General features: G+C 40.8%; 2 protein-coding genes across 3 annotated transcripts in view; one reads left to right on the top strand and one right to left on the bottom strand.

Annotated features, from left to right (window-relative positions):
* Positions 1-12,157, top strand: part of ext1c (exostoses (multiple) 1c) — a 128,715-nt gene extending 116,558 nt beyond the window's left edge. Inside the window, exons 6-12 of one of the 2 annotated variants that reach the window (XM_084081387.1) lie at positions 2,811-2,943; positions 3,711-3,829; positions 4,545-4,640; positions 7,869-7,955; positions 8,181-8,341; positions 9,873-10,044; positions 10,719-12,157. In XM_084081387.1, the coding sequence (XP_083937513.1) occupies positions 2,811-2,943; positions 3,711-3,829; positions 4,545-4,640; positions 7,869-7,955; positions 8,181-8,341; positions 9,873-10,044; positions 10,719-10,904 (954 nt within the window). In that variant the 3' untranslated portion in view covers positions 10,905-12,157. Of the gene's footprint in view, positions 1-2,810; positions 2,944-3,710; positions 3,830-4,544; positions 4,641-7,868; positions 7,956-8,180; positions 8,342-9,872; positions 10,063-10,718 lie in introns of both variants that reach the window. The other variant, XM_084081386.1, reaches the window with a different exon arrangement.
* sdc2 (syndecan 2) overlaps positions 1-12,486 on the bottom strand; it is a 259,237-nt gene that overhangs the window by 224,160 nt on the left and 22,591 nt on the right. The window lies entirely within an intron of this gene.

The following is a 12,486-nucleotide window of genomic DNA, read 5'->3' as shown; positions in this document are numbered from 1 at the left end:
TACAGCACCAAAGTTAAAGTACAAAAAACTCAAAAATAGCCGATCTACAAGCTCACAATGCATCACATGAAGTATAAAATAGGGCATACTGTAGGTGGATGATTAATGCATGTTTTGTATTAATAATCTAAATCTGCAAAGTAACTAGCAAGTAAAGTATTCAAACCATAGTAGTGGAGTAAAAAAGTACAATATTCGCCTCTGAGATGTAGTGGAGTAGAAGTTTAAATACTCAAATAAAGTAAAGGTACCTCAAAAGTATACTACTATATATAATACTATATTAAGTTCAGTACTTGAGTAAATGTACTTTCCACCACTGGAAGTGGGGAAGTGCATTGATCACTGCTGTCAGACAGTGTGACTGCACGTGGCACAGCGTGATGGATTGCGGTGTGATTAAGTTGCCAGTGCACGTGTTTAACATTCGAAAAAAGCAGGCAACATGACAGGGGTTCCAACTTAATAAGGCCTAGCTCGGTGTGAAGACGAGGAAACTGCCAAAATGCTCATCCTTTGTCTTTGGCACACCAGATGTGCAGACATCTGTCATCACAAGCTCCCGTTTTAGCCCGTCGGGGAATAAAAATACAGCAAAAGTAATTAGAAGTGCATACTTTGATGAATATTGATAACAACATCAGGAGACGTGTAAAGTAATTAACCCATTCAGACCGGGAACGCATGTCGTGTCATTTTTTTTTAAATGTCTTTTGGCTATTCAAAAATAGCAGATATACAAGCTCATAGCGCGGCACCGAGTGCCGCGCTATGAGCTTGTAGATCTGCTATTTTTGAAAAATCTTTGAATACATATATTTTTTAAAGTGAACATTTGTAACTCAAATCTTTGCTTCTGGGGATTCTACAACAGTTTTTTTGAAAATGTATCTGGCAGTGGACCCCCATCTCAAAAACATTTTGTTCCAGGGACACCCGGAAGTTTAACAGAGTTAAAAATGTTCGCTTTATAAAATACATATTCAAAGATTTGCACAAATTTGTCAAAATCTTAAAAAAAAAAATAGCAGATATACAAGCTCATAGCGCTATGAGCTTGCATTTCTGCTATTTTTGAATAGCCAAAGAAATCTTGAAAATGACACAGACGCGTTCCCGGTCTGAATGGGTTAAAGGCTGTGAAAATGATGAAAACTGTTCTGGTGTACCATTGCACATAGACACACTACACAGAAGTGCATGTTCTTTATTCTTTTATTCTTTATTAGGATCCCCATTAGCTTCCACAAGGTGGTCGCTAGTCTTCCTGGGGTCCTCACATACATAACATGTATACAATAAAAACAGACAATAGTTAAAATTGTGCAATATAACTAGAAAAAAAACAGACAAAGTATAATTATCAGCAAAATAAGTCACTCTGCATATGAAACAGAGACAACAATAACCAATCAAGTCACAATACAGATTGTTCGCAAAATACACAGAAAACAATAATGTTACTGTACAAAAATTGTGAAAAACACAAGTTACAACTATATACAGTAGGACTCAATGTATGTTTAAGTAACTTTTAAAAAAGAAAGAAAGAAAGTAAAAGAAAATCTACTTCTGGTTTGTTTAGCATTTATGGGGAGCATATTCCAAGCTGAAAAACCTCTATAATGAACAGTTCTCGTCATACTATTTAGGTTGTGGCTTGGCACTACCAGATGACCTGAGCTCACTTGACGAGTGTAATGTCCATGACAGAAACCTGAATATAGTACCTGTTCATGAAAGAAGTGTGGTTTGTTGTTCCAAATAACATTATGCATGAATAACAAAAGACAATATTTTAATTTAACCTCAACTGTTAACCACGATAATTGTTTATTATATGTGTACGTGTCTCTGGGTGTCATATGAGGTTAAATTGATAAGATCAATTATAACATCCACGTGGGTACACACAGACCTATAAAAAGCTGCAAACACAACCCTCATAGGACATGTCATTGCCAGCAACATGTCTTTCTACCAAAACAAAAGGATTGCGGATCAGCAGGTAAACCCCCCCAGCGTGACGGTGCTTGCGTTGAACACGGGACTTTTTTTACACGAAGCACCAGACACTCATTAGCGGCCTTTGAGGAGATAATGAATTTGGCACAGGTTTCTGTGAAAATGAACACCTTTCTTCACAAAACGTGCAAACAAGATATATTCATTTTCATCTTGTTTGCGTTTCACCATCGACTTCCAAATCTCTGTTCTCCGCCCACATTCTCTCTTTTCCCCAACTTTCGTGCCACAGTGTTGCCAAGACTAATCCCTGTACAGACAGCAGGATCCTGAGTGTGAAAATGGGAGCCTTTAATTAAGCACTTTCAACCTGGCGTCCCTATTATTGGCATTGTCATTATAGTATGCAAACAATAAAATCAAATCTAAATATTACATTTCTTTTTAAAAAATCGCGCTAAAGTATAAAGTACGTTAACCATAGTGTCCCTATTCTGGGCATGTCATATTAGGCGAACATTCGGCGACTATAGGCGAACATTTGGCGAAAATAGCCAATCTTCGAGCTCACAACGCAACGCAACGTGTTGCATAGGACCACAATGGAAATTTGTGTTATCCTTTTAGCATAATGGTATAACTGTACCTCTGTACTTTTTGCGAACTGTTAATAAAGTATTCGATCAATCAGTCAAAGTGCGCCACGTGATATCGGCTATTTTCAGCAAAGAGAGATTTGTTGTAGAGGAAAAAGAGGAGGGGACCAAGTGCAGACCCCTGGTCATTGAAGCATATACTGTATAGGGTCCAAGTTGTTAAATAACTGTGTTAATGTCACTCTGCAGATCATAAAGGACCGCGTGTTCTCCCACATTTCGAGGAACAGGTATATGTGGAACGCCCTGCCAGGAGGCCTGTTGGTCCTGCCAGAATACTCCACACACCTGGCTCATTTTCCTTTCTACTACCTGGGACTAGGTAAATGCACACCTCGCTTCACTGAACAAAGGCTTCAGCATTGACATGTTTGCATTTCGCAAAGTTGAAATGAGTTCAAGAGGAGAATACGTTTACGTTCCCAGATCACTAATGAATAGATATTTCCTTTATACGTCTTGCAACTTTACACGCTTGTCAGGATACACATTAGTCCAGCAATAATGTAACTTGACCGCACACAAATGGCAACAAAATAATCTTTAGTTCAAAGTGTGCATGCATAATCCAGAGGGGAAATCCTGAAATACAGGAAATTGAAAACGGCAGCCATCGACCCTGGTGACAATGATTATTAGACAGACAGACAGACAGACAGACAGACAGACAGACAGACAGACAGACAGACAGACAGACAGACAGACAGACAGATACAGAAGTAGATGTGTAGATAGATGTATAGTTAGATCAAGGAGAAACTACAGCATGGTCAAATTTATAATACTATGCACAACCATGTAGGCTTGTCACTGACATACATGTATGTAAGAGGTGTTTTTTGGTAGGATCATATATAGGCCTTTATCAAAACTTTCCCTTCTTACAAATTACATCTGACTTTTTCCCCCTCTCATTCAGAACATAACGAGGACACGACATCCGTTGCGTTTGTTTTTGTTGCAATTTGTGTGAGGTTGACCCACATTGTTAGGTAAAATGCCTGGACTAAATGGCTGTCTAAAATGATTTACGGGCCATCCTCACCATTTGCCTTTCGTCTTTCTATTTTTCGATATGATCTCCCACAGGGGTGAGTCCAGGACAGGAGTTCACAGCTGTCATCCATGCTGTCTCCCCATTGGTCTCCCAGTCTCAGCCAATCATGAAGTTGCTCCAGGTGGTCTCCAAGTCCAAATACTGTTCACAGGTAACCTGGCAAATCACTGAGTGATTTTAATGCTGGTCACACTGTAGGTAAATTAGCCAGTCCTTTTCCCCTTTTTCTCCAAATGTAGTCGTTGTGCCTATTCCCACGTGTAGTCCCTGCTGTCACTGCTGACCCGTATATTTGGTCATGCGGGAGTCTCCTCCAATACATATGAAGTCACCAGCCGCTTCTTTTCACCTGACAGTGAGGAGTTTCACTGTGAGGGTGGAACGCATGGAGAGTTACACGCTATCTGACCTAGTTCTTCTCCCTGCTGAGCAGGCACCCTCCAATTTGTACAGTAGAAGTTGCTACGGTCGCTCAAACGGCCAACGAACACACGGCCAGTCGTGTTCGTGGGAGAGCCCGGCCAAGCCGGAAGCATGGCGGAGGATTCAAACCCCTAGTCTCTGCGTGTGGTCGTGGGCAAGAACTTTTCCCCACTGCACCACCTGGGCCTAGATTTTTAAGATGTACTTTTTTTCTCCATCATGATATAATTCCAAAAACTTGCTAATTGCTGTATATTTTTCACCACACGTAATTGTTGCAAAAAGTTACTCCACTCCTGCTGTGATCACATAGCTTTCGAAATGAGCTAACGTAATGAACTGAAGAAATGTTATGTCAGGAATGCCTGTGAGCTGAACTTAGTTTAATTAGCCTATCTAATGAGTCTGTGCTCCTCTGTAATTCTCTCCGCCTCCTCCTCCAGATCATCATTCTGTGGAACAGTGAGAAGCCGCCTCCCCATCGGAGTAAATGGCCGCCCATGCCTGTCCCCCTCACTGTGACAGATGGAAGGAGGAAGGTGAGGGCCACTGTCATTGACAACCCTAACTCATACTCTCACTCACCCTGGCCTCTGAGTGACAACATGACAGGTTGACACTCAGCCAGTCTGTTTCTGTGACCGATTTCTGTTCTTCTCCCCATCTGTAATCCCAGAGACTTTTCTTCTATTTTTGGTTTGACACTTTCTGTCTTAGAGGGGGACCATACGTCCACTGTTACCCGGACATGTCCCCTTTTGGGGGCCTGTCTGTTTTAAAAAAAAATAAATTCCTTTAACCCATTAAGACCTGAGGCGATTCTTAAAAATGTTTTCTAAATTCTAACAGTTTTTTGAGAAAAAAAAACGGGGAAAAAAATCTATATTTTTTAGCAGATATACAAGCTCATAGCGCGGCACTCGTGCCGCGCTATGAGCTTGTATATCTGCTATTTTTGAATAGCCAAAGAAATCTAAAGTGACACAGACTCGTTCCAGGTCTTAATGGGTTAAATGTCCGGGGGTTTTGTGTGTGTATCCGTGTATCACAGTCACAGACCATTAAAGCATACATATTTACATACAATGCACGTTCAATGGTTCGTTTGGAAACACACTCTGAGAGGCGAACTTCCACCCCGAACCACGGAACGTGTATTATTCATAATATAGCGATCAACTCTGCCCTGCGCTCAGATCAAAGCAAAGCACCGAGCCGAATGAATGCACTGCCTGAGCTCTCCGTGAATGAATGAAAATGCTGAAACGCAAATGCCATTTCACCGTTGAAATGTAGAAAAAGTGCCAGTGTTTTCGTCTGGGTCGTGACCAATAGGAAGCAGAGTGTATTGTCTGCAAAGCTGGCACTTATGTGCCCGTCGCAAATAAAGGTTCTTTAGACCTGCAAGCCCCCCATATCAACACTGCAAAGCACAAGGCAGCTGTGCTAGCTGAGAGCTGTTCTGCAAATTAAATTGACCGAATATTTTGTACGACCTGCCTGGCAATGCAGAAGATATGGTGGTTTGAAGAATGGGCTACAGTACCTAGCCTAAGACTTAAGAGAGATATATTATTTAATTTAGTTTCAAAGCTGAATATTCATACAGAAGTCAAGAGTCATACTAATACGTACATAACTATTAAAGAGCATATTTTAGTAAACTTCTAAAATGTATTGAGATAATTTGATATCTGAATCTTATTATATATATTATTTTATTATTATTATAGTTTTACAAACCATACTGTGGTTTGTTTGATTTTCCATGAAGCCACTAGATTCAATTAATTTCAGTTCGGTACGGAACTCACCTTGCAGAGACTATCAGTCTATCAGGGTGTCTGCAGGTGTCAGAAAGTTAAACTTTAGACTTGAGACATTTTAATAGAATCAAAGCCACCCACACACTGTCTTCACTCCCTCAATAAAGATACATTTAATAGGCAACGTTTCGGTCAAGGACCTTCTTCAGACATTATTATGCCTGAAGAAGGTCCTTGACTGAAATTAATCTTTATTGAGCAAGTGAAGATAGTGTGGGTGTTTTTGATCCCTTGGATTTTGTGTCTACTCCTGTCACACCTCTCACAAAAGATTTTAATTTAGGTGTGCATTCTGTGCAAGAGACTTTTGAAGAAGAATGAAATTTAAGACCAAACTGAAAAGGAAAATGAACACAATACTGCATCGGGTTTCAGATACATTACGGGCATATATTTGAACCATGTTGAGTATTCGCGAAATAATATTATTCGCTTTTTTCAACACAAAAAGGCCTGAAGATTTGCTTCCATTGTGGTCCAATGTATTCAATTCCTAACCAGGACATAAAAGACCTACACTACAATACAAATCATCATCAATACCAGGAGAAATAAAAGGTATATTCACAGAAAACAGCAGGGGGGTGATTGATGGCTGGTGGTAGGGCATTGGTAGGGCATTCCACATTTTGGTGGCAGAATAGTAAAATGCATTCATCCCCATGTTTGTGCCGAATTTGGGGGGTACGAGATCCGTGGAGCTCCCTCTGGTGTTGTGCCCGTGGGCGTTTCTCACTCTAGTGAAGTAGTTTGACAGGTACATGGGCACTGATCCCCTGAATATCTTGAAGACAAGGCCCATTGCAAGTTGCTGTACTCTGTCCTCTACCTCTTGCCTATAGCAAAGTGAGCTGGGGTTAGGTACTTAAAAACTTATACGGTTTTAGAACCGTAGGTAAAAAGGTAAACCATTACCATTTTCAGAACTGTGTAATGAGATTGGGAATATCACCTCAGAAAACATTGAAGAACTTTCAAAAACAAGGCCTTTTTAAGGCCTATTTAAAATGAATAAGAATTTAAGATGAATACAAGAACGCTCGCCCCAAAACACGCTCGCCCCGGGTCAAATCCGGCGACCTCGCAGTGGTCGGACCCACAAATACGGCGACCGTGACCAGTCGGACCCACAAAAACGTTGGCTGAAGCGGTTTTCGCCCCGGCGACTCGCTCGCCTGAGCTCGCTCGGTGGTGCCACTCGTGCCGCAAGTCCGCTTGAGATGCAGCGCCTCTTTTGCCTTTTTGCTGGTCTTTGCCTAACTACTTCCTAACTTAATTTAACCCATTGAGACCTGAAACCGATTCTACATGTCTCCTAAATCCCAACAGTTTTCTGAAAAATGTATGTTTCTATATCGGTGGTGCTCAATCTTTTTCATGTCAAGGACCCCCAAAATTATATGTATTTGGCCGCGGACCCCCATCAAAATATTTTGTTCCAGGGACCCCCCAGAAGCAACGATTTGAGTTAAAAATGTTCGCTTTAAAAATATACATATTCAAAGATTTGCACACATTTTCACGATTTTTCAAAAATAGCAGATCTACAAGCTCGTAGCGCGGCACTCGGTGCCGCGCTATGAGCTTGTATATCTGCTATTTTTGAATAGCCTAAAGTGTAAAATAATGCTTTTTAGCTCAAATCTAAAAATGAGACAGTTCCAGGTCTTAATGGGTTAATATCAGGGGCTGTAGTCTGTTCTCACCAAGCAGGCCGAGTGGTTCTTTTTTTGTCAAAGTTACATCATTGTTGCGTTTATTGTATTCTAAAATTGTAGCTGAAGATTGATTAACTTAACTAAATGTAAATTCAATGGGGATAAATGCTTGTGAATGATTATGTACAGACAAAGTATTGATCCTTTAACATGACGACCACAACACAGAGCATGCATACAGGAGTGGTGCACACATTTACCTCTCCTTCCATTTCTCACACAGACAACCAGTCGGTTCCTGCCCCACGTTGCCATAGAGACAGAGGCGGTGCTGAGTCTGGATGAGGATACAGTTCTGCTGACCAGTGAGGTGTGTGTGTGTGTGTGTGTGTGTGTGTGTGTGTGTGTGTGTGTGTGTGTGTGTGTGTGTGTGTGTGTGTGTGTGTGTGTGTGTGTGCGTGTGCGTGTGTTCCTGAGCCTGCAAATGTGTCAAAAGTAATTACTAATCATAGAAAAAGGCCATAGGAGTGCATATAATGAAACATGGGAGCAGTAACAGCACTAACAGCAGCCAAGCATTCCATGTTTGTTTCAGGTGAACTTTGCCTTCTTGGTGTGGCAGAGCTTCCCGGAGCGCATCGTGGGCTACCCTCCCAGGAGTCACTTCTGGGACCCACTGAAGCATGCCTGGGGCTACACGTCCAAATGGACGAACGACTATTCCATTGTCCTCACTGGAGCTGCCTTCTACCACAGGTGCGGTAACAATGCACCGTGCTTTCATCGGATCATGGGTTTGACTTAAAGGACAACTTTGGTTTTTTACAACCAAGGTTTATATTTTAGCTTGTAATTAAAGTAAATACATGATGAGTGTAATTTTTTTTTCATTTACTGCTTTCTATAGTTTTAGCATTTTTTGCGATGTTTTTTACAGTGGGCGGGGGCATTCTGTCCGGTGGCTAAATATGCCTTTTTTACACAATAAAAAAGGTCCGGCTGTCTGAGATGGCCAGATGTGAGTTATTGGGGGCTAGAAGAGCTACTGTATATAATAATAAAGAAAACGCCGGGTTAATGTGTTAAAAAAAATACATATTTAGCCACCGGACAGAATGCCCCCGCCCACTGTGAAAACACTGTAAAAAAGATTGTGAAAATTGCTAAAACTATAGAAAGCAGTAAATTTGAAATTTTTAACACTCATCTTTTATTTACTTTAATTACAATCTAAAACATAAACATTGGTTGTAAAAAAACAAAGTTGTCCTTTAAGTGTCTTCAGTGGGGAGAGGCATGTGCGGGTTCAAGTTCAACTTGTGGCCTTTGCCAAATGTCCTTTCCTCCGCGTCCTACTATAGACTCTGCTGAAAACAAGCTTCATAAAGTTTAAATAATACAAAATTGAGCAGCAGAGTAGAAATCAAAGTGGTGTGCTAGAAATAAAAAAAAGATAATGTTTAACAAAAAGGACTATGATTAAGTGAGTTTATACACAATTCAATATGAGTACTTAAAATAGACCAAATAATTGTGCACAATCACTCAATTACACCCCCCCAGATTACACACGCACAGTAACATTGAGGAAAACGGATGTATTGTCAAACAATTACAAGAGGGGAACAATCCATGGAAAAAGATGATTGAGTTGGAACACAAGCCTCCCATAATGATGTGAATTTCAAAGTGAAAAGGAAAATAATTAAGGAACAGCGAAACACAAGGAAATAGTTATTACCATAAGAAAATACATAAAAAACAGTGAGAGTGTGTGACAAGAAGTGCATTACTGAGGGATTACTCAAGGAGGATTATTAATCAGATTCCAAGTCTCTTAACTGTCCTTCCAATACCTCTTTCTTGTGAGTATTACGATGTATCCATCTATTATTAATCTGCTTTAGTCATGCATAAATACATTTACACTACCTAATGGTACTCCTTTTCTCCAATGGGCTCTCCATGTCTGTAAACCCAGAGGGGGTGGAAACCATAAGAAACTTAGCATTGCTGTATTCCATATTATAATATCAATATACACCATTGGTTCTCAAAGTGGGGTCCGGGGACCCCCAGCGTATATTTTATACTTTGGCTATTCAAAAATAGCAGATATACAAGCTCATAGCGTGGCACTGAATGCTGCTATTTTTGAAAAATCTTGAAAATGTGTGCACATTCATTTATTTTTTGCTTCTGGGGGTCCCTGGCACAACATATTTTCAGGTGGGGGTCCGCGGCCACATACATGCCATATATACTTCTGTTCTGTCTCTACCTGTAGGTACTACCACTACCTGTTCTCCCACTACCTTCCCCCTGCCCTGCGGGCGTTGGTGGACCACACCTCCAACTGTGAGGACATACTGATGAACTTTCTGGTCTCCTCGGTAACGCACCTGCCACCAATCAAAGTGGCTCAGAGGAAACAGTACAAGGAGCTGCCCAGCCCACAGGTCAGCAACATCACTATGGTCAGTGGCATCCGTGGTCACTTTTATTTGAACTATTATTGTATTAGTATTTTTTTATTTTCAAATGGCGGATGTCTCATTCACCAGCAAAACATGTTGTTTGTTTTCGCTGTTTTTGACTGTATGCTACCTAAATAATTTGGAAAATGGTGACGAAGGAAGTTGGCAAATGAGAACGTAATGGTCACTATGGTCAATAAGGCACACATCAGCCAATATTCATTCACTATTCACGTTCAAGGTTTTTATAATAACTGCATGTTCTAAATTCTAAAAAGCTGAATTTCAGTTTCAATTTCAACTGAAATTGTGCAGTTGAACATTTCTGGGGATGCTATATTTGACAAAAACTGAAAATACAGTTTTTAACTTTATAATTCTGCGTTCACATTGCCAGCTACAAAAAATAAATAATATAAAATATATATTATGAAAAATATATATAATATATATATAATAAATATAAAGCGACGCAGCGTAACTGTCGCTGAGTCACTGCTAAAAAGTGTTGCTCAACATGCTTGGGGCGTCGCTTTGTATCTTCGTGTCGCTGGCTTCCATTGAAAATGATGATGATGGTATAGTCTGTAGCTGCCAGTGTGATGGAGGCATGCTGTACCATGCTGACAATCCCACTGTCATGATCTCTTCTCTAGGGTACGAAGAGCGCCCCGTGGGCCAACCCTGAGCATTTCAGCCAGCGGCAGGAGTGCGTCAACGCGTTTGCCAGCTGGTTTGGCTACATGCCCCTGGTCCACTCCCAGTTCCGCCTGGACCCCGTGCTCTTCAAGGACCAGGTGTCCGTCCTCCGGAAGAAGTACAAAGACCTGGAGCGAGCATGAAACTGATAGACAAACAGGCACGCTGCAAAGATCCTCAGTATTCATTTGAACTCTTGAGAGTGTCAAAATGAATCCGTTAGGGTCCATTTTGACGTTGAGGATTTCAATGTGCATGAGCGGAACCACAGAGGTCTGTTGGACGGGCAGACAGATGAGCAAACAGTGAAAGGCGTGGGATGGCGGTCTGAAAAAGGCCTGTGATGTGGACAGAGTCTCAGACATGATGACCGACCGTCTACAAGGACAGAAAGATGACATGCGGGCAAACACACAGCGGTTTGCTCTACTTAAGACAGGCCCTGGAGGACTGTCCAGGACTGTCCAGCAGACAGGAATAAAGAAAGTATATAATTATGGGACCAGTAGTGCTATGAGCTGCGAATGGATCCAGGAAAAGCTTTTGGAGGAGATGTCAGGGGCCTTAAAAGAGGCCGTGATTGGTCTCTCATTTGAGAACAGACAATCTATTAAAAAAACATAAACAATTCTAGTGTCAGTGCCATTGCTGTGAACAGGAAGGAAAGGAATGTCAGACACCCAGGGCACTATCAGTGCCACGCACTCTGGCTGTCATTCTAATATAAGTGTGCTGGGAACATCTCCAAGGAACCGGATCACTTCACATCCTCAATGTAGCTGTTAAATCCAATAAAAGAAATCATTTCTAAATGCAAATAACCTGGCATGGCACTTGTGGTGTTACTAATAATGTATTACACTTGGCACAATCTAGGAACCCATTCGGTAAGAAAAAAGGGAATATATTTTTTCCCTTTGTCTTTTCCTCTGTGGGCACCACCACCTTTTTTGTGTAGAAAGTAGAAACAGGAACTCGGTTTGGCTCCTCCCCTTTCTTAGTCCACTTCCTCCCGGGTGCTTCTGTGTTTATTCCTACATGTTTAGGGCAGTGGAGCAGAAGATCTCCGTCTTGAGAGATTACACTTGGCATACTGCTTTACCCAAAACAACTTCAAATCTAATGGATTCTGTAGTAGTCCATTATTCACACTCACAGTGTGGGAGAAGGAAACAAATTGCCTTTAGTGAGTGATTTATAAAGTGATAAGAGTCACTGTGCAACTAGAGTCTTGGGCTTCCTCGGACCTAATCAATAGAACAGTAAATAAACCTGGAATCTGCGACCAACATTTCTCTGATAGGGACCCAAATGTGAGCTCTGACAGGAACAATTGCAATTGGCAATATAGTTGTATCTGGTGTAGGGCTGCAACTATTGATTATATTTGTCATTATTCTACAGATTACTTTTGCTTATTTGTTTTTAAAATCAGTGAATCAAGAAAGAAATCTATTTGATTATTTTTTATAATAAACTAAATTGGTTTGTCTAATTAAACACTTAAGCTCTACTTTATACTTCATCATACAAGTGTCATGCAAAAATATATAATAACCAATCATCTACAAGCTCACGTGTCACATTGCAATGCGCTATGAGCTTGTAGATCTGCTTATTTCTGTATTTTTGCTAATCCATAATTTTTTATAACTGATTAAATTGATTAATCTTGATCATAAATCCAGGTCCCGGAGGAAAACCAAGTGAGACGAGAGTCCAACC

This window comes from Gymnoscopelus microlampas (assembly GCF_963454915.1).
Source record: "Gymnoscopelus microlampas genome assembly, chromosome: 15".
In the NCBI taxonomy this organism is placed as follows: Eukaryota; Metazoa; Chordata; class Actinopteri; order Myctophiformes; family Myctophidae; genus Gymnoscopelus; species Gymnoscopelus microlampas.
This window is presented reverse-complemented; position numbering and strand designations above follow the sequence as displayed.